The sequence below is a fragment of the Mytilus edulis genome, chromosome 4 (assembly GCF_963676685.1).
Source record: "Mytilus edulis chromosome 4, xbMytEdul2.2, whole genome shotgun sequence".
Taxonomy (NCBI): domain Eukaryota; kingdom Metazoa; phylum Mollusca; class Bivalvia; order Mytilida; family Mytilidae; genus Mytilus; species Mytilus edulis.
Window position 1 is genome coordinate 58,481,661 of NC_092347.1, and position 24,254 is coordinate 58,505,914.

At 33.2% G+C, this 24,254-nt stretch overlaps 1 protein-coding gene across 1 annotated transcript in view; it reads left to right on the forward strand.

Moving 5' to 3' along the window:
- Positions 1-24,254, forward strand: part of LOC139520071 (repulsive guidance molecule A-like) — a 31,107-nt gene continuing 6,853 nt past the window's right edge. The window contains exons 1-3 of the mRNA XM_071312488.1: positions 1-214; positions 12,982-13,142; positions 18,309-18,811. Of these exons, the coding sequence (XP_071168589.1) occupies positions 186-214; positions 12,982-13,142; positions 18,309-18,811 (693 nt within the window). The 5' untranslated portion in view covers positions 1-185. The remainder of the gene's footprint in view (positions 215-12,981; positions 13,143-18,308; positions 18,812-24,254) is intronic.

The window sequence follows — 24,254 nt, forward strand, 5'->3', positions numbered from 1 at the left end:
AAACATGATACAGATTTTTACTAGGGCAGGTACAACGTACACCTGTGCCATCCGGATGATATTAAGAAATAAAACCACATTCAAAGTCTATTTCACTTAATTTATTTTCATACAATTATTCACACCGAAGCTTTGCAAGAACTAGGAAATGGAGTCCTTCATTTGTTTAGAATTGATGTTGAAACATGGAAATATTTCATGCAATGTGTAAAAGGTAATATTTTAACATTGTCACATCTTGGCGTTTAATATGAATTTTGATATGACCCTTTTTATTCTTAATAAAAGACAATAATTGATCTGATAAGATCAGTTGGATATCAAAGCAGCCAGCACGCGATCTTGACTTATTGAAACCTAAATTAATAACGTCGAAATATTATATTGCCTTAAATATTTTATCATTCATCGTGAATTTATAATATTCTGTGTCCTTATAATGTCTTATTTTGCCGAAGAAAGCAACGTGAGAGGGGACGTGAGATGATATGATTTGTTACAATGTATATAACTTTTTTTTCTTCAGAATTTACCTCTGATAGATTAGGCTTTGCTTAATTGTGTATTTGGTTGTCTTCGTCCCCGTAATAAAGTCCTTTTAATGCGAGAGTTAGTTATTGATTAATCGGTTTCGAATCCTAAAAAAAAAGAAATTGTTTTACGAAGACAGTCCGATGTGAAAAATTAATACTATTACATGTATAACCCTTCTTTTCAGTCCTGCCAACAATGAATTACTAGGTTATCTAAATTCCATTCCGTCCGTGGCTTTTCATCCCGCTACCATCTGATATATTCTCGTTTCTCTTTCCTACTTTTCCATCATCTTTTTTCTCCCGGTTTTCTGTTGTATTTTTTTAAATCTACTTTCTCTTTTTGATAGAAAAACTTTTTCTATTTGATTGAAAATCTAGCCCTACGATTCACCCTACTTCCCGTTGTGACAGAACGAATTTTTCGCCTCATTCCGTATATCTTATCAATACATAAAAGGGTCAATTCTTATTTTTTGAAGGACTTGATTAATAACACTCTTAACACGAATTCCTGTTTAAGTAGACGACAGAATTTGTTTCGAACAAACACGCACAGTACTTACAACCACAATTCACTCCGATGTTATACCGTCATAAATGACCCTAGAAGATTTATTTCTACTTGATTATGGCTGATTTTAAGGATTAAATATATTTTTGTCTGGTGTTATCATGATTTATAAGAGAAAAACTTAGATAAGGCATGTTCGGACAAAATCTGTGTGACCTTTAGATTGGTTTTCCTGATCAAGAGGACTACTCCGAACTGCTTCGATTGTAGTAAATAGTCCCAATATTGATATCCTTAATATCCGGACAAACTCACATCAGTCAAGTGATTTATGTAAGGATATAGAGAATCCTTCCTTGGGGTATCAAATCATCCAGTTCTAATCTTAATCTAGAAATTCGGTTATATCTGCCCGAGACGGGTCTGCCAACCAAACCAAAATATCGAAGAATTATTCTGTGGCGGATCCAGGAGGGGGGGGTCAGGGGGTTTGAACCCCCCTTTTTTGGACGATCAATGCATTTGAATGGGGACATGTAGTAGAACCCCCCCCCCCCCCATTTTTGTCCTGGGTTAGGAACCCCCTTTTTAAAATGACTGGATCCGCCCCTTTTATTTGTTTTCTATTTTTGAATTTATACTTTTACCGGGGTCGTAGGGTAGGTAGTTATGAACGAGGACATGGATTAACCAATTATGCTGTAGAAGTTATTTGTAGGTTTCAGAAGTTTCTCTCTCCCCTAATTGCAAGTCTACTCCTACGCCACTGTCTGTTATTTTGATAATTCAAAGTCAACATTACAGCTGATATTTAAGAGACACTTTCAACAAAAATAGTGGAAATTTCGCGAATTCTTAAATAAACCCAAAATGGTAAAATTGGTGAGATACTGTGAAATGACCAAATTTCAAAAATGCATATGGAAACTTTAATCGTTCCCTTTCTGTTTTTATCATAAAATATGTTCTCTCTTTCTTTTTCTCCATGAGAAAATTTCTTTTTTTTACATCAAAGATTATGACATCAATACTTAGATTCAACCTATCGTTATAAGACCACCTATTTCCTATAAGAAATTTCAAATCTTTACAATTTCTTTATATTAAAATTTGCAAATATTGAAAGTTCAAATATTTTAACGATCTGCTTGAGTATTTTCTCTTTTCAATTAGATCTGAATTGGGAATGGATGACAAGATGCATAACAATGTGTGAAATGGGCCTCTGAATCGATGCCGTCTCATTAAAAATCACTCAAAACCCAATAAGGAGAATTTACTCAATGTTCGATTTAAAAAAAGTTTTATTTGAATCGAATTCGAATGGGACAAAAGTTATATTTAATTAAATTTAACATCTCTTATTGTTGTTTACCTGCTTTGAATTTTTCTTCAATTTCTTATTGCATAGAAATAGTAACAATGAAATTTAATATCCTGAAATGAATTGTCAACATCGTAACAAAAATGAAACCTTGTGACTCAAAAAGTAAACAATTTGAAGTTGTAAATGAGAACCCGGGGATGTTTGCTTTTCACCACAAGTCTTGTTAATGGAAACACTTATGATTTGGGAAAAAGGAATTAAATCGAATTCTATTTGTCTTCAGTAAATATTTAATGCTTACACCGACTTAATTAGTACTAAAAGTGTTGAAATACAATGTATATATAGCCGATTCTTTGTTCCTGTAAAGTTATAGTTGCATAACTTGACAAGCTTACCTAACTTTTAAAGAAAACCTACTTATATTCTATAAAAATTATAATATAAAAAAAAGAAGATGTGGTATGAAATTTCCACATGAGACCAAAATGACACAGAAATTAACAACTGTAGGTCACCGCACGGCCTTCAACAATGAGCAAAGCCCATACCGCATAGTCAGCTATAAAAGGCCCCGAAATGACCATGTGAAACAATTAAAACGAGAAAACTAACGGCCTAAGTTCTTTAACGTATGATATAACAAAACAGGAACAACGTGGTCCTCAAAAAGGGGGACACCGGGTGGATTGATATTAAACATCTTAGTAAAATTATCATCTGCACAAACTTAAAGGACGATAACATTTGTATGTGCTATGAATATGAATATGAACCCAGCTGTGTACTAGACCTACAAGCTGAGTAGATTTTTAACGTGCCTTTTTCACAAGGATACAGTCCACAGACAGACATGTCATTCTTATATACGTATACACTTGCATGGTTCTACCACTTTGTTTTAAAGTCTTGAGTTTCACACGGTCGATTTCACGGTCCCGAAAAGGGGGAATAATTCATTGAATGTAAAGGAGGTATAGCAACTGGAGTTAATTCATAATTGAAGCACCGATCAAGCCGCACAGATCGAGCCAAAACACAACCAAAAAAGTATAATATAAAAAACTTTGATAGACGGTATCATTATCAACTTCTCGCTAAAAAATTGTAAAATGTAGTATTGATAACATTTTTGCTGCCAATACTCTCTAAAAATATTTTGATTTATCACGTTCTTTGGAACTATCAATATTGCAAAGGAGAATAAATGCTATATAGATTGAATTTTTTTTTTCATAATTTTTATCAAATACACGTGCAATGTTTTCTCATATGTTACAAAAAACAACTTTGATGTAATGATTCTCAAACCGATGGAAAATATATTAAAGAAGCGAAAACGGAGTCATCAGCCACGTGGTAGGCTCATTAGCAAACTTTCTTCCGTCATTAGGGACAAATTTGTTCCATATGATTGCAAGAATGCCGGAGTAATCGGTCTATGGCGGATATCAAATTTTGACAGAGATGTAGATTTCAGATACATGTGCAAATCTAAGCTCCTTAGCTTCAATCAATCTTTCGTCTTTTTGTTTGTTTAGTAAGATTTTTTGTGTATTTTTTCCAAGTTTTTATCTGACTTTTTATAGATTACTACTGTACTTCAAGGATGCATGCGAATTATATATAAAACAGACAAGGATTTATTGACTAATTGAACAGTTCTTAAGTTTCCTGGCCCTACCCAAGAAAGAAGAATGAAACAACAAAAGAAATAAAAAAAATAAACCAGAACAATGGGGAAAAACAGATTAAGAGCAAAAAAATAACTTTAAACATAAACTGTTTTCATGCAGAAAGAAGGTCGGTGCATGGTTCTCATCGGGAACTTCAACGTCCTCCATAAAACTGGCAACCAAAATATAGCCATGGATTGTGAAAGTGTTTTTTGTTTACACCAACCCTCATTCAATAACATAAACATTCAAAATCAGAACAACAAACGCGAAGTCTTTTATTTCGAGATCATTTTTCATAATTTATTTCTTGTTCATGCATCTGAATATACTTTTATTTTGCTGATAAGTATATCAATCAATAAACCAACCAACCAATTAATCGATCGATCAACCAATTAATAGATCGATCAATCAATCAATCAACCAATTAATCAATCAATTAATCAATCAATCAATCAATCAATATATTATAAATAAGTCTATTGGAACTATATTCTCAAAAATAAAATATTGCATTATGAATGAGCGTTTCTCATTGTTGAAGGCCGTCCTGTGTAATTGACAATGTAGTCTGAGATTGCTCTGGTGTCCAATCGCATGCTGTAAGCTTGGTTGTCGTCAAAACATCTCGAAACAGTCTTGGACTTTCATAGCACATCTCATATTTTACATTTATTGAAGTAAATCATAATTCAGTGTTTGAACAAATTACACATCTCCTCTCCGCCAGGTGAATTAACCAAGATGTCAAAAAATGACATTCGTTTTTGCTACTGGAACTTTGCTTTGATCGCTTTGTTTCATTTTATGTTTCAATGTTATTTGTTTTTTTTATATTGATATGGAGAATTGAGCTGTGTGCACCAATCAAGACACACCAGCAACGAGAACTTGCACGTATTGTTTCTAAGCATATACACCCAACTCAAAGTTTCGGAATAGAGGAAGTATGTGTATGACAGCTAAAAAAGGGTTCACATGTTACAACTCCGTCAAGCTGCTGACCAAATATGAAGTCGTTTAATTCATAATCAACTAACACATTGAAAAAATAAAAATACCAGAAAAACATGAAAGAGGTGACTGACAGCCCCCAAATTTGCTCATACGTTACAGTCCATCATTGTCGAGCGGATGACGAAATATGAAGTCATTTCGTTGAGCGGTTTCTGAGAAAAGTATGAAAAAAAAGGTTGGACGAACGAACGAACGGACGGAAGGACAAAAGGGTATTTGCAATACAGCCCCACTCCAATAAAGCCACCGAGTTTCTGTTTAAAAATTTTTAAAGTGTTTAGGGTTCAAAAAAATAACGTATACCGACATATAAACTATATTGCCTTTTATAGCAGACTATATGCGTTATGGGCTTTGCTCATTGTTCAAAGCCGTACGGTGACCTATAGATGTTAATTTGTGTGTCATTTTGGTCTATTGTAGAGAGTTGTCTCGTTTGCAATCATTCCACATCTTCTTTTTATATATATATATATTACCATTTACACAAATTAGCAATGGATACAGAAGGTAACCGTTTACATTCGATGAAATTCCGAAACGTCCATATATTTCGACCCCTCCCCCTTTTGTCACGATGTGACCATATATCACCATGGTGTCTCATTGACATGAACCCAACCCATCCCTTTTGAACATATGCAAAATATAGTACGGTTTTCAAATGTATTTCATTACTTTTTTACATACCCATAGACTTAATTGGCACGGTTTTGCTATTTTATAACCAGAGGCGGCGGATTTAGGGGGCTTTTGTTGGTAAAATTTGTTTGCTTATTTATAGGGAATCACCGAAGCATGACTTGAGCGGCCCCCCCCCCTCTTAGGCATGCAGTCAGTGGGTCCCCACTTACGAACATTTCTGGATCCGCTTCTGATTACATGCGTAAACTGCACATATGACTCTGGCTGTTATTAACGGAGTCCCAAAGGCATCGCTTTTTGCTGTGGATCAAATGCTTTTAATTCAATCCCTCCGTATATAGTCATGCTGGTTTTCGTTTTATTTTCTTTTAATCTACATGATTGTACTTCCTAGTATCCCGATAATACGACTAAAAATGCTCCCCCCTTTTTTTGTTATCGAGTTCTGAAAGCTGCACATCACTTAAACATGACTACAACAACAATTCCTTGAAATACTGTAAGATTTAGTTTGAGACTTAGTATTAAATCTACTAATTGAAGGTAAACACAATTGTTTAGAAAATATTTATTTTAAACAAGAAAGTGTCAACACAGTAAATCCGTGTTGTATAAAGCCTCAGGTGTGCCCAGGTGTACAGCACACCTGCAGATATATATCATATACATTCAATTAAGGAAATAAATAAATTTCATGGCCTATTTTCTTTCAGGAGACCTATTAAAACATGTCTTGTTCTGTTTATTTGGAGAATGGACCATGCATATTTAGGCAAATATCTACCAAAAGCATACATAAATCTCTGAACTGGAGTATCTTCTTATCTCTATTAACTAAAAGATCGACTTTCGACATCTGACATTTTCTCGTTAAGCGTAATAGCATACAAACTTTGCCAAATGAGTGTGTCCTTTGACCAACGTGTACTATTTACTTTGACGTAAAGCAACATAAAAATGAGTTAGTAGTTCAAAAACTAATTTTTTATACAAAGGTGCTAAGTTTTTTAAAAATCTGTCTGAATGAAAGAAGGTGTAAATTAATCTAATTTGACACGACAAAGCTTACTAGTATAGTACACATAAAAAATGCCAAGTTTTTTTTTTATAATTATTATTTTGGAACAACTATCAAATGGTCCCTGTCCTCAGTTCTCATGTCTCTATAAAGGAGCATATATTGTCCAGTGGTGGACCCAGGGGAAGGTTTCCGGGGGTTGGACCCCCCTTTTTTAGACGATCAATGCATTTGAATAGGGACATATGGTTGGACCCTCTCTTTGGCTGGATCTGCCACTGTTGTCATTGTTGATACTAGTACAGCGCGTTTAAAACTACCATTGAAAATACATTAATTATACTATACACTTTACTCTTGATGAATCGGTCTCAGTGACTCACACGAAATGAATGAGATTGACATGGGTTTCTTCTTCAAACGGTACCGTCTGTTCTAATGATTCTTATTTCTTGTGTTCTCATAACTAACATCTTATCACTCTGAAAGATGACATCATTCTTTAAATAATAAGTATTGATATTACCAGTGCTTTTCTATTAATAAGTATTGATAGTACCAGTTCTTTACATATCTTACTGATTTCTTCTAATGTACTGATATTATCATATCTGCACGAAAGGTCTTACACATGCAAAAATAGACATTGCCTATTGGTTGTTTTGGCCTGTTTTCTTCCCTTTGCATGGTCGGGTTGTCTCTTTGACATAATCCCCATTCCCATTTCTCAATTTCATTGTCATAATACTGGCATATTTTTTATATAAAGCATTGTCAAAACAGTAAAAAGCACTATAGAATTCGTTTGTTATCCGTTTACAAACACTTTGTTGTGAATCTCAAGATTACATTCTCAAATTTAATGTATTCTCATGCATTTAAAGAAGTCTTACGTTTTCTTAAACATTCTTTTTGTGATGAAGTATTCTTACAGACATTCTTAAAATGCTGGTATATTTAACATTTTTGGGGTAATGTACAAACATTCTCACGACGACAATTGATCAATTTTTAATTCCAATTCTTATATCATGAGAGCAGACGTTCGCAAATATCAAACTTCGCATTTTGAAGGTCTTGACTGAATCTAGTCTTGACGGGATTAAGTGTCCAGTCATCAGGACGAGCATTTTTTCTCTATTTCTCTCTTGTATTATTGTATTGTTGGTGGGTCGGCATTAGAAGACAACTGCCTATATAATATGCCTTAACATAACTTACGGTCCTGGCCTTAGAGGCAGAATCGTATATCCATTGTAGAAAAAAAATAGAAGTTTTAAATGTATTACAAAGATCAAATTAAAGTTTGCAAAGCATAAGTTTGATTTCGGACATTCACTTGCAGTTTAAAAAAGGGATATACAAGTTTGACAATTCCAGAAAATCTTTAGAATTCTTTGACTGATACAGATCAAAAGTTAAAGAAAAGCAATTCTTCAGAATTGTCGTTTGGCGATTTGTCTTTAGACATCCATCAATTGGAAATCGGAATAATATTAAATTCATTCTTTCCGTTGATGGTTAATTTTCCGCACCATTTCTTCATCTTTAGAAGCAATTCTAAATATCATGAATTTAAATAAAGTCACTTCTTTATGGAAAATTTTCGTGATAAACTGATTACATAATGAAAGCTTAGTAATTTGAATCGGTCTTGGGGGAACTGACTTTCTTAGAAGCTTGTTCAATTACAGTTTTGCAGATCGTAAAAAAGCCAAATAGCCATTTCATATCAACGAACTAAAAAATTATGTATTCAATTCGAGATTACTTTATCGGCAATATTTCCACAAAATAAATGGAATGAGAGAGGAGTACAAAGAAATTGCTTCTCTAATTACTACAAAACTGATCATCTATTGGGGTTGTAATCAATGGTGGTTGTCAACCCTTCGATTCTCTCGTGAGTCAGTTTTCTATCACTTCTGTCAACCCCAGATTCCGAAGGCTCAGTACAATATAATCCTGCCGCCGTTTGGCAAAGTATATTAGCTAATTAATCAAAGGACAAGAAATGTTTGTTAAATTTAGAACTTTTTCAGCATTTTTGTCATCTTTAGTAATCTGAACAACAACAGGATTGTAACTTCTTGAAGTACTAGTTAAGTGTGAAACATTAGAAAACATTCTAATTTAGACAGTGATTTCAAGTAATTTCGTTTTGTGTTTTACTGATTATTGTTTGCTGAACACGTTCCGATGCAAATATGTCATACATTTTCAGAGCAAGAGCACATCAACATTATTTCAAACAAGACTATAGTTCCTACAAAGTGGGTAAAGAGAAAATCGCTACCACTGAAAAATTAGGGTATGCTCGAAATATGGAGGCGGAAATATTTGCCTACCGAAAGAGTACATACGGGCTAAACAAAGAATGGATGCAATGGTTGTTAACTTATAACGTGCTGAAACTGATAGCATTGCACTCTCCCTAATTATATATTTTACACGAAGTTTTGTTAACGGTTTTAACATTTCCATTCTTTTCAGACGTTGCTGCGTATTCGTACATCCCGCACAGCCAAAACAGACGCCCTCCTGTGGGTTATACATCAATGTGAAAGGACGCCCTCCTATTGTAGCATATTTCCTTTACTGTCGGATGAACGGGAGATCTCCAGGGGACCATATCCCGTTACCTCAGTCAAGAGATGTGGGGTATAAATCAATGAGAAAGGACGCCCTTCTGTTGCATCGTTTCTACTGTCGGATGAACAGGAGATATCCAGGGGACCATATCCCGTTACCTCAGTCAAGAGATGTGGGAAGATCTCCTGGGGACCATCTCCCGTTACCTCAGTCAAGAGATGTGGGGTATACATCAATGCATCTCCGCTAGCCAAGGGTTACGATCAACTTCCCACCTCTCCACCCTTAATTTGGCAGATTAAGTCAACATTGCATGTGATAACAAGGGTGGAGGGAAGTGGATCGTAACCCTTGGCTATAGCGAAGATGACATCAATGAGAAAAATAAGTAAAATATTCGGTGATAAGTCGCATTTGGTACATGACGACATGTCACAATGGAGGAAAAGGGAACAGTATTGTGGCTATTACATTTGCAACATATATATGTTGTCTATGACACAGATTACCATACTGGTCAAACAAATCATGATGGCATCTGTACAACTTTCGAAAAGATTACAATTAGTAACCGTGGGTTCAATATATCTTCCTTGTAAGCAGCAATCACATTTCGAGGAAATCATGATAGAAAAAGCAGGTTCTCGAATATAATAGTTACATGTATATTATTAATTGAATATTTTTAAGGATTTGGTATTCGTTTAACCTTTATCACATATATACACATTTTTATTTCAAAGTTCAAGTTCGTTGGGAGAGATGTGGAAAATGAAGTAAAGTGATAACAATATTTTCTTTTCATTCTTCCCAAGAACACCCGGAAGCTCCAGTTCGAACTCTTTCTCGTTTGAATTAAGTATAGGGATGGAAACAGCTGGTTTCTGAACATGTACAGGAACTACGATTGCTTTTTATTGTTGACTGTGATATGGACCCAGAGATGTACAGTATAAGTGTTTAAAGTTTTGTCTTTCTAACATGAAAAGTTTTGTTATTTCAAGGCCAATATGAAAATTCTAGGGGATTTTTTAACCGTTTTTTTTTTTAATGTAGCAAAACGGTTTCAAGTAAATTTACAACGTCATAAATGAAACGTCTGATACCTCGTATACAGAGATGGATTGATCGTTGGTCGCTTATCTGCAGTGGCAAATATTTCATGCGCGTTCAGGACGAGAAGAAATTTACAAATATATAGTCAGGTCCTGTAAGAGAGGCCGTCCGGGAGGAAGGACGGGGGAAAATTGGACTGCTTCTGGAAAATGAGGGTTTATGGGATACGGACAGAAATTTTGCTTCGCAAGAAGGCAACCTACGGACTCCTTAAAGACTTGTAACTGGGTTTTTTTTAAGAGCGTGGCACTCTCTGTACCTGAGACATCGGATGTAACGTCCCCATTCTGACCGAACGTGACTACGAATTTGTAAATCCCGCACAGCCAAACAGACGGCCAACTTTGGCACAGGACTAACTGTCGGTCGAAGGAAGACTTAAGTGACCATATCTATTCAGTCATCATTCATCATTGTCATCTACATATAATTCTACATGGAATGCTCTCTACATGCGAAAGATCCGTCATTCTACAACAAGGTCTGTAGGTGACCTGTTACAAGAATAAGAATAACCTCTATTTGCGATTGTTGTGTAAATTTCCTACAGGCATTCAGTCCGGTCGACCAACGGTCGCTTCGTGAATATGCATGAAATATTTGCCACTAGACTGTCCCAAGTTAGGGGAGGGTTGGGAACCCGCTTACATGTTTAACCTAGCCACATTCTGTATGTATGTGCCTGTCGCAAGTCAGGAGCCTGTAATTCAGTGGTTGTTGTTTGTTTATGTGTTACATATTTGTTTTTCGTTCATTTTTTGCACATGAATAAGGCCGTTAGTTTTCTCGTTTGAATTGTTTTACATTGTCATTTCGTGGCCTTTTACAGCTGGATGTGTTTTTTTTTTTTATATATATATGTAAACAAACAACAAATCGGCCAACCTTTTATTCACAAGTATATTGAAAGCCTGTACAATTGGTAATGTTTGAAATTTGTCAAATAAAAAAAGTTCTTCAAATTATATTTGTAGTTAGCGCTTGGGAAGTATTTTTGATATCCACTCACGCCAAGCCTTGGAAATATGTCGATTTTCTGTTTCCAATCGTTGAGAAAACCTGTGTATAATCAAATCGACTCAAAAGCAATCAAAACTGTATGGTTTCAATTTAAAACTATAAATCATTCTGTGACTACTACTTTATTTATATTTATTTTTTAATATTGAAGCAAAGAGCATTAATGGACAATTGGTAAAGTATATTTATAAACTTTTATGAACATTGCAAAAAAACACCCAAAAAACAGAAAAATATTTATTTATCTATTATAGTGAATATTAGCCTTTTATTTTATTTTATAGTTTAAAAACTAGTTACAAGTGTAATTTATGTTTTGTTTAACTTCTCCTTTTTACGCAAAAGGAAAGAACCAAGTGGACGGTTTTTGTTGCGTTTTTCTTGATATTTATTTGCACCCGATAGCTTGCATGGCATATCCATTTTATCGTTATCGGTGTATTTCTGGAATTCCATCGCATGCTAGCTTGCATCTATCTCTGTTGAATATTATACATACATTTCATCAAAACCTGAATATACAGTTCCATTGTATCAAAATTATTTTTCGCAATTTTTAATTAAAATTTCCACGATAATAGCAAAAATTTTAAATCATATTTTACACGTGACCTATGGGTGTCAAATGCAATGAACTATAAAATGAACGAACTGTGTCAATCGACGGTGAGTGACACATGGCCATTTATTAAATTAAATCAATGTCTCAACTTGTCACAGTAAATAATTATATAAGAAATACTTAATTTTAAAGTGTAGTATGTAGTATAGATTATTTAACGTCCAACAAAAGTAACGTCCAAATAAAGTCCGAGATCATAACAAGGTATCTTATTTTATTAAGTGACTATCATATCATTTTCTTGTCTGAAAGGCTGTTGGATCCCAAATTCGAGATAAAAGTATTTCTGTGCTTAAAATTTGACGTAGATTAACAGTATTTTTTTGGGGTTTTTTAATCTAATTTTTGTATTAATTCTTATTTAATGTAAACTATGTTCATGCATACAATTGGACAAATAGTAGCTAATTTCACACCTTCGGCGATTATTAATAGTTTGATTGACACAAACTAGTGTTAAAGTTTATTTTTGCATTATCTAGAAGTTAAGGTTCAATTTCCCAAGTGCAAAACCCTCTCATATTATCCAATCTTTTTCAAAGCATTTATTTTTGTCTGCTATCAAAATTTGACAGCTGAATTATCTTGATATGAATATTGCTATCTCGAACCAATGAAATTTCAGAAACGCTCTGATAGTGTTAGAATGACATGGATTGGCACGCCCACTGACCCATTTCGTTGTTGAACTGTTATATTGTAGATCAGTTTGTGGATTATATGTTTGTTGAACAGATAGCAAAATGTGCTAATTAATCAATTAATTTCATGGAATTTACATAATTAGACAAATGAATGATAAATACAAAATGTAATTCTGTATTAGTTGTGTTGTTTTGAAGCGACTTGTGAATGAAAACGTTGGATTTATAAGTGACATTCTTTTGCTCAATTTCAGTGTTGTGACGAGCCATTTGGGTGCTGGGAAGAATAGGAGTATATTTCACCGTGTAGATCACGAATGGAAGGGTATGGGTATCGAGCGGTTCTGCTACCCACCCAAGCCCCCGATTTGCAGTTGGTTTGCAGCATTTATTTTACTAATTTGTATTTCATTAGGTAAGTTTTTATTATCGGACTCCATTTTCCACAATAACTTTGGTCAAATCAAGGGCGATAAACGTGTAAAAAATAACACGGTTACTATACACATGTGTAATAAAACAATAAACGAAGTTATCTTTGAAGTTCAGGTGTCTGTGTATTCAAAGAGTAAATAAACTGTGATTAAAATTTCGAATTAATCTTAAAAGAATAAACCGTATACCTGTAATTTCGCTGCTGAAGTCACAACAGGTGCCCCCTAATTAATCCACTAGAAATTGTGTTTATTGTACTAGTATGATGTAGTATATGTTTCTGAATATCTCTGAATATACTAATATACAAAAATTGGTTTAACTCATATACACAATTTGTATGGGTATTACAATGTATCAATTTACAAAATGGTTATGCAGATAAAAATGCAAAGTTTGGAAATTAAATGCATACAATAACAACATAATAAATAAAAAGATGAAAACGTCATTAAACAAACAAAAAGGAACATTTTATCATCATCACGGAAATATTTTAGCAGGAATTTTTATTTTTTATTATTAAAGATTTAACTGTCTTCCTTTTGATTTTTAATTCAGCATCAAATGAACACAAAACAAAAATAGTACCCATGTCCCATTGAGTTTTCTTCATAAAATCTATAGAAAAACTTATTCGACAAAATATTTAAAAGAACGTTTAAATTTACTTAATTTTGAAAAAAAACCAAATATTATTATTAAAACAAAATGGTGTTGTTATATAAAATATTTTTATGCAATTAATATGCCATCAACATTTTCTTAATAAAAAAAAAATGCATACTCCTAGTGACGATTTCTGCCATTATTAAGGGTACCCCCTAATTGGTCATATTTGTCGTATTTATTTGATGATCTTGAGCATAAATTGCAGATCATCAACCTTATGAGTTCAAAATATTCTTTGGTGTGAATAGAAAGAAAATGTTGGTGCTTCCCTTAAAAACACGATATCTATATAAAAATGAAAAGAATTGGGTTAAACATGATATTAAAATAAACATGTATATTTAAGGGAAACATAATAATGATATAGGATGCCCTTATACTTGTTTAATATTTATAATTTTTAATCCCAAAGAGGAAAGAAAAAATGTTCTTTCTGTGACAATGAAGATCTTAATCATATTTAATATTATTGCATAAAATTGCCGCTTCATATCTGTTCCATTGCATGTACTACATTTAAATATGCACCTACATGTAACATAGTCACAAGTGAACCCAATGAAAATTACAACTAAGTACATGTATGACCAGTGGCGTAGCTGGGTCATATTCACGTGTACGCCGGAACTTTGGCGAGGGGCCTGAGGGGGTGACAAACCACTCAATGCCACCCCCCCTGCTGGTAGTGGGTCCAAGGGGACGGAGCCCCCGAAAGCGATCGAGTTATTGAGAATGACATACCATTCCTGTCAGTAAAAAATCATTGATAGTAACATACTTTTGAATCTAAATGGTATATTTTTATGTTTAATTTTGAGAACTTATTCATTGTGTTAATTGGAAGCTAACGGACATTGGTTGTAGAGAAAACTTCAAACCAATATTACTTTCAAATTGTTTAAAGTCGTGAGTGAGCATACAATCGACAAAAGCATCTTTTAATGAACACGAAAAAAATATTTCTTAGAGATGCAATATAACATCTGGAACACGATTTCTTTCCATAAGAAGTGAATCAATTTACCAAATTCCAGGAATTTAAAAAAAATCAAAAATTTTCTTTATCATATTTTCTTGATCTGGAATTTAACGTGTGCCCATATATCACATTTTATGAAGGTTTATAAATTGAGCAATTAATTGCGCAAAGAAAAGTCCAGCTATCAGTAAAGAACAGAAAAATAAACGAAAACATACGCTTTCAAAATTTTGCTTTAGACATTAATCATAGAAAAAACTTCTTCCAAATTTTCATAAAATTCGATGAAGGTTCGACAATTAAGAAATAATAAAAAAAATTAAGCCCAAACTGTGACCACTTATTAATTGCAGAAAGAAATACCTTTTATCTGTAAAATGTGGGGGAAATTAAAGAAATAATTGCATTATTATATTGCACTGGATACTTTTTTTTTTTTTTTTTTTTTTTTATCATAAACAGTTTTTTTAACAGAGAGTCATTCAAAAAACTTTGTCCACATTTGGAACCTAAATATTGACTGCGCTGACGGCGCTATGTCTCGCTTTTGCGGCATAAGTCACTGAAACATTCTCGACAACAATGCAAACCGCATTTCGAATCTCAGCAGATAATGAATTGCTTTAAATATAAGAAAAGTACGCAGAATTCACAGTAGATTCAGACGTTTACAGAAAATTGGAACAAATATATGAAATGAACTATTTGATTAGAGTAAATTTAGTCCCTTTTTATTGAAAATTACAATCCATTGAAGAGAGAAACACAAGGCTGATGTGCTTTGACCAGTTTTTCTTATTATATTTAGATAAAAAAAAATATTTTCAGAATTCAAGTGTACGCCCGGGCGTTTTGACGTAAACGTAGCTACGCGCATGATGACTATAGTCAATCAATGTAAAATGATGTTGCCACTTTATGGGTCAATGTGACTATCTCTCTCCTAACTAATTCCAGGATTTACTCAATTGATATACACATTGCTAGTTGTGCAAAAGGCTAGCAACTAAGAAATTTACTAGTCCACTAAGTCAGATAAGCAACAATGATTGATTCAGACAAGTTAATTATTATATTATACATTGTTATAGTGATGGCTAATTCAAGATAACTGATTATGGTACAAAGGTTTTGATTCTTGACAATTTGAGCCAATTTGAAGTTTAAGTAAATAAAGTTGTTTAATTTTTTTTCTGGTTTGGCTTTATAAGCTCACTGTGTATTTTTGTGTTGATGTTTTGGTGAGATATCATATTTTTAAGGCAATTATTTTTCATACGTTCTATATTTATTTCACCATTTAAGACTCAAAAAAGTTTTTGCAAATTTCGGTGGTCAAATCTTAAAAATTCCACCACTTTTAGAGATAGTGGTATTTATTCTATACAAGTTGCATACATGTACACTGCTGTCTGGGTGTTGTCTCGATAGCCCAATAGCAAATTGGACCAGGGAAGAACAAAAATTTGCTTTCTCAAATTTGAAATTTTAACATTGTTGTGCTGGTATTGAGAGTAGACATGTACCATAAGCATATATACTGGGTATGCATTACAGTTAATGTAATGACATGCATTTGGCAAACAGGAAGTACATTAAGATGTGCAATATGAAGAGGACCACACAGTGTATATAACATTCAAGGATCACACATCCTAATATATTAATGTGCTTCTACATTTACTGATAATCAGTAATTTTTTAGAAAAATATGACCAGAAATAATTGAAACCTTTCTTTTGAACACTGAATAAGGATCCATGGGGTGGGGGTCTGGGGGGGGGGGGGGGGGTGGAATTTAATTAAAACCTATTAAAAAGGGCTGGATAAGCCCAACTCACACCAAATTCTAAGTTACTTGCTAGTTAGTCAAGTAAATCTCCTGTGTTTTATGTAAATGAGTAGATGGATGTATACAGGCTGACAGGGAAAGGGTTAGCTAGACATGTGGTGCAAGGGCTTGATTCTGCCAATCCAGACAATACAATAATTCACTTGACCATATTGACCAGATGTGCTTCTGGCATACTAAATTATAAGCTTGATACAATGTATCTCAATCTGTTTTTTCTCAAAAGATTTATCCAACAGGAAGCACATAATATTGTTTTGGCCTTAATGCTGAGAGAGGTGAAAATGCAAACAGCTGTGACGATTTAATTTATTTATTTTCATATAATTCGTCATTTCATTACATGTACATACATTGTATAATAATATATTAACTACTTCATTTCTTTCTTTATCTACATTTTTACATACAACATACATACAACCAACAGCTGTTCAGCAATTACATTTTTACTTAGCAAGAATAATTTTGTTAATTTTCGATATATATAATGACAATGCTTCAGCAAACACAAATCGGTAAACCCATACTTCATGTACATATTCACAGGGATTGGGAAACAGAGAAATAACCATCAGATACATGTTATATGTTGTTTTGTAGACTGTTGTTCGTCCTCTTGCCATTCCTTTTTTTCATGTCGTGTCTTTGTCTGTTTTTCTTCAATTTATGAGTTTCAATATTCATTTTGCAAAAATGTTTGGTATCTTCCGTTTGTTTAATTTATGGAAAATTTCAAATGCCAAGACAAAAAATATGTTTTGTTTCCTGTTTCCTGGAAAAAAGCATGGAAGGTCAAATGTGTTTGTTTACTTTTTGAAAAAAAACCATTGACATATATATATATATATATATATATATATACAGCACTGTGTCATTTGGTCTCTTGTGGAGAGTTGTCTCATTGGAAATCAGACCACATCTTCTTTTTTATATATACACTAAACAATACAACTATGATTTAGTAAAAAGAAACCCAAAAAACAAGTTCCCTCTAGATATCTTTTAGTTTGTTGTTGAGAGTTGTCTCATTGGAAATCAGACCACATCTTCTTTTTTATATATACACTAAACAATACAACTATGATTTAGTAAAAAGAAACCCAAAAAACAAGTTCCCTCTAGATATCTTTTAGTTTGTTGTTGGATTATTGTCTAATTGATCATCTATAATTCCTATGTAGGTTATATATGACAGGTCTATGAACCAATATTATTGTCCTCAACCATCAGCAATCATTCAATTTAACAGTCATGTCAGTGAATCTTTCAGCACCAGCAACAGAGTAGTCTGAATCATGCCCTGTACTTTAATTTACTGTTCATCAACTGAATCATGTGCAGCAATGGCCACCATTCCAGCATTCACTGCAGAAAATTCAGCATGCTTCATGTGAACTGAATAACCTTATTTTAAACTATGCAAACATCTGTAAATTGATTTTTTGTTTGTTTAAAAACAACCAACACACACAGATTTTTTTAAAGATTACTGAGCAAATACAAATATGCACACAAATATATATACATGTATGTTTGTAAAAATGTAACAACTGCTGTTGGCAAGCTTAAGCCAGACAGTAGTCTTTTGTAAGTTTTTATTGAACAGTTTTATTAATTTTTGTGTGTATTTATTTTTTCAGGTTCAGCATGTAATATTGTACATTGTCAAAGTTTATTCAGTTCAGCAAAAGATGCAGAGAAATCCACAGAAATAAAGAAATTAGCTGCCTTACAGAGAGAATCGCCTCGCTGTATTTCTTTAAGGACATACATAGACTGTTTAGTAAAGCAGAAACGATTCTGTCACTCAGATATAACTTTTAATGGCAATTTAGCGGGTTTAAAAGCAAAAATGTATAGACATAAATGTTCTGCTGATCCAGAAGCATCGATATTTGACCAAGAAACAATGCAGGTGACTGGTCCCCGCCCACCAAGTGTCGATCGTATGTGTTCATATAGTGGACAACCAATATATAAACAATGTGGATTATTTGGTGATCCCCACTTGCGAATGTTTAATGAGGAATTTCAGACTTGTAAAGTTGAGGGGGCATGGGCATTAGTGGATAATAAACATTTGACTGTTCAGGTCACAAACGATCCAGTGATTAACAGTGGAGATGCAACAGCAACTAGCAAGGTAATTTATAAGCATTAAGTACCAGAGGCAGATTTAGGGGGGAAGGGTGCTTTGGGCCCCTTTTGCACCCCTCCCCCTCCTACATACAACCTTGACTGGCTATACTGCCTTTGCACAGTCTGCTTTTCCCCCCCTTCTTATGAAATTTCTGGATATGCCACTTAGTACCCACATGACATGATAACAAAGTGATATGAAATATAATATATAATGTACTGTTGACAAAAATAACCCCTCTATTAAAGATTTTCCCAATTTATTAATAGAAACAATGTTTAAAATGGATTTTTTTTGGACCATTGTTTCTTGAAGAAAATGCGGACAAAATTAAAAGGGTTCTTTTTGTTGAAAGTTTAGCTGCAGCGATTTAGGATGTGGCTGATGAATGAGTTTACGCATCATTTACCTGATATACATGTAGTTTATTATTGCCAATTTACGTCTTCACTACTGGTCTTTGAAGGATTAATTTTAGTTTAGTTACGTACCTGAAATACCAATTTGAGAAAATGCCTCACATTTTCTTTTCAATGTTTAAAGAAGTTTTTGTATTAATGTTTTATGATTTTGAACAACAGCATGTATTTCTTTATTTATGACATTACTGAATGAAAGTTAGAAGTGGAGTTGATGATATTCAAGAAGAAAAGATTGATCGTTGTTTGCTTTATGTCAAAGAATTCATGATTTTTTAATCAACGGAATGCTTGTTTTTCATTGTGAACATTCTTTGATATTTGTTTTGTTATTTGGTAATATTAAGTACTGGACATTATTGGCTACGCTTTGTTTGTTTTGGTATTCTGTCATTCCAATATATAATTGAATTATATGCTTTATAAGGATTGATTTTTATTACATGGGTTTTTAATGTAGCTTTATATATATAATTACAATTTGTCAGATCTGGTTAAAAGTAGAGGATTGTATCCTCCCCACTAAACTATTCCCTCCGCATCATGCATGCATTCATATTTACCATGTATGTGTCCATTTCATGTCGGGCCTTGGGGTCATAAACAATTCGAGAAATTTACAACTTTACTCAGTACTCAGAGTTCAAAACTTATGCTTTAAACACCAAATTCATTTACTTGATTGGTTAACATTGATGTCTGATTCAAAGTGTATATACGATCTTACTCAAAATAATGGATTGATGTTTTAAGCACAAAATGTAAGCCCTGAGTACCCAGTAAAGTTTTACAACAGAGATTTTAGGAATTTTAGCTTAAAACATTGCAATTGCTGTCGTTTCTGGTATATATTTTTTTAGTTTTGAGGGTTTGGTGTTTCATTATGTCACATCTTTATTCTTACTTTAAAAATCTTTGGACCTATAGCAATGTATATGTTGACCTATTGTTAAAAGCCATATAATGACCTCTAGGTGTCTCTTGATCAAGTTGTGTTGGTTGTGATTGCTGTCTCCTATACCATTTAATACTTCTCCTTTTTGTGCACAGTCTTTTAACTGCTGGCTAATCAAGTTCGTATAAATTTTAAATGAATTGAAGTGAAATGGTTTAATTTTAATTTTCTCTTGAAGTTAATGTGTTCCTGTATTTTATAACCAATAGGCATGAGACTTTCTCATTTAATTTCCATATGAAGTTTTCAATAAGATGTATTTTAAGATTTGCCAAGTGCAAAAACATTAACATTGAGTCTCCATGAGATAGAAGTGATTACAAATTTTGGATAACAAATTCAATGCTGTACCTCCTCAAATCCCTTTAGATTTTCTAACCTTTTTCTTTTTAATAATAAAATTGTAAAAAATATCAAATTTGAAAAAGCAACTACATTAAAAAGTGGAGGAATTAATAGGAAAGTCGCCATCAGCAAATACTCCCTTTTCATTTCCCATACTTCAGTTTATTTTAAAACTTGTCGAGAATAAATTGAAAAATTAAAGTGATTTCAGCCACCTCCCTACACCTATACACCTTCCAGTAACAGTGAGTAAGTAAAACAAAGTTAAATCTCAGTCATTTTAAATAAAATACTGTTTAAACATCCAGATAGGTCACATTTGTGTTGATATGATAAACAACTTGTATTTTTCTAGGTCAAGCACGTTATGAATGGATTTTCAAGTCTTTGTTCAACCGAGCAGGTTTATATGTTGAAAATTTGAAATTAGATTAAAATGTTCACTTTATTTCTGCCAAGTTTTAAAATGTATTTAAAAAGGTAATAAAACATTTATATTTTCACCTTAGTGTGAAATGGAATTTATCTCTGCATTATAAATGTGTTTTCTTGAGATTTCAATACACACATATACACGTCAGACCTTCACAGTAGGTGTGAGATCTTTTTTGTGTAATATAAATATTTCATTCAAAATGTTGCCTGATTGGAAGGTTAATTGAATGTTTGACACAGCTACAATTGCTATATTTCAAAATGTTTATATACAGTTTGTTTGTAGTGTAATTTCAGTTATTAAACTCTTTTCGGTAAAATTCTTTCTGGAATTTGGTAATTACTGTTTTGAAGATATCTTACTTCATTTTAAAAAATCCACTTTTGAATAAAATTTAATTGCATTATATAAGTAGATCCCCTGTATTTTAAAGAATGGTGCATTACATAGACTTATAGCTAGGACAGCATGTTAAGATTTATTCTTCAAAATACCTGTTAGTTTAAAAGTGAAATGATTTTTAAGCACAAGTTCCTCATTTTCTTTGTCAGCAGTTAAAAAGTGAAATGATTTTTAAGGACCAGTTCCTCATTTTCCTCATCAACAGTCTAAAAAGTGAATTTTGTTCGCCAGCAGTTTTCAAAGTGGAAAGTTTTCAAAGGACCAGTTCCTCATATACTTCGTCAGCCTTGTGTCATGAATTCATCTGAAGAAAAACTTACAACGCTACATGGCAAAAAAAGAAAAAAGATGAAAGGACAAAAAATGAAACACACTTAGTCCACAAAACACTACATAAAAAACTAAATGACTGATCAAAACTAATCCCACTGAAAACCATGGTGTAGGGGAAGCAGGTGCTAGTGGCGGATCCTGAACTTTTCATAAGGGGGCCCTTTGACTGACTTAAGGGGGGCCACTCCAGTCATGCTTCAGTGATTCCCTATATAATCAACGAAATTTTTCCCACGAAAGGGGAGCTAGGGCCCCCCAAGGGCCCCCTGGATCCACCTATGGGTGCTTCAGAAGTGTAAGCAGTTCTAGGTTGAATTGGCTTCCAGAATAATTTGTGTTTTTCAAATGTATAGTGCAACTCACTGAGTATTTGCATTTTTTCCCTTGTGGCTGGCTGTGGAGAAAACTGACCATATTAGAAAATGACCTTCGAATTGAGGTTCAAAATGGTTTTTAGAAAATCATGAATTATCAAGATATGTTTTTATTTACTACTGTAGAGGTGCCCCTTAAAGCTGGTCTTACTGTACTGATGTTCAGGATGTTATTGACATTCTTTGCATGTACATGATGTAGACTATCTTCTGGTCTTAATTTTACATTTGAAAAAAACAATCTAGATTTATGAGGGTTTAAATGATGGTATGGCCTATAAGCTATTTGTCAAGAGATTTATGGTGACCTTTAGCATGTTTAGAGGTATACGTTAGGATTTTTTCCTGTTCTTGAGCACTTTCTATTTCATGGTTTTGGTACCTGTGTAGTTTAAAGAAGAATGGTTACTTTTTGGAAGCTATGTTGGTGGGTAGCTAACATATATACATGTATTCTTAATTTCTGAAGAAAAACTGATGAGGTGCAAAACTAACATGAGTCAATCTATAAGCAATATGTATATTTACTATATGACTAGATGAATGCTTTGACTTAATCTATGTAAAAAGGATATATATGATGTATAGGTAAATAGAGACTTACAAAGAGTTTAAGATGTTTCTGAAATTACTCAGAATATTAATGAAAAACTACTTTAATCCTGCATGGGGTACAAGGTACATTTTAAATGCGGTTGACTTAGAGAGCTAGAGGAATACCAAATCTAAGTTACCAACAGGATTTTTTTGTGTGGATATAGCTACTTAGTACTACAAAGGTGTGTAATATACATGACAAAACTGACACCTGAGGAGTAGAATTAATTACCATAAATGATTTAAACAGGTATTTACAACATTCACATGTCCACTGGTACAGATTTATTTTATACAAGGCTAGTAAGGGGAATGCCTTGTATTATTTATAGGGATGTGTAGGTCACATTGTCTCCAGAATGTCCAGCGCTTGTCAAAAGCAGCTGATTATCATGTGGTTATGTTTATTTCCATCAGTTTTAATTTTCTCTTTCAATTCTGAAATGAAAATTTGTATCACACAATGAACTATGCACTGAAAACTATTAGTTATAAATTTCAAATGTGTGGTTTGTTGATGTGGTTCATAAGTGTTTCTCATTTTGTTGGTTTTCCTGTTTGAATTTTGTTACACTAGTCATTTTCGGGTCCCAAAAAAGCTTGCTGTTTGGTGTGAGCCAAGGCTCCTTGGATAAAAACGGACCTAGAATTGATAATTTTTACACATTGTGACTTAGATGGATAGTTTCTCATTGGAACTAGCATCTTATTTCTAAATATAAGGAGACATGTTTTTTTTACTTTCAAGATTATATCTACATCATGTACCCCTGGTAGTCTATTTTGGGGCTGCATTCAGGTGTGTGAAATATTATTACTTAAAAAAAAAAGTTTTAGAAATTTTTAGATTTGTTGGTCTGAATTTTTCTTTTTTCTGGATCGTCAGTTTTCCCTCTGAATGTGGGTAGTTTTCTCCAGGCTCTCTGGCTTCCTCCATCAATAAAAACTGACCACCACAAACTAGCACAATAGGCTGAAGCATTTAAAGTGACGTTAAACACCAACTGATCAATTTAACCTTTTTATCTGATATGATCTTTTAATTTGCAAGTTTAAATTCACCTTAAAAAGCAGTTTTATCTCTCTCAAACTTTAAGGGAGTCACCCAGCTGCTGGAAAAAAAAGCCTGATAGTAAATAGTAAGATAATTGTATGATTAAAATTTAGGTGTAACAAAACAGTATTAAGAACTTTGGTATGTTGAAAATGATAACTTTTCTTGACCAGAGATAGAGGGAACATGGAAAAATGTACAAATCATTGTTTACATGAACTCAAGATAGGGCTTTCCACTGACCTTAAAGTTAAACATTTTTGTGGATCTACAGACATAATAGCATCTGTTTTGTATATTGTGAGATCTCAGTGTATTGAATGGTAGAATAACATTCATTTTTTTTTAAAACATATTGAAAATCCTATTAAAAGCAGCATAACAATGTTAATCTACCTATAAGAAAACACAAAGTTTTAGAATCTTGGTCATAGAAAGATGGGTGATCAGACATATTTTACCTAGTTTATGATTTTAGTTTTATTAGTAAACTAAGGCTCCGTGTCGAAGACCGTACCTTGACCTATAATA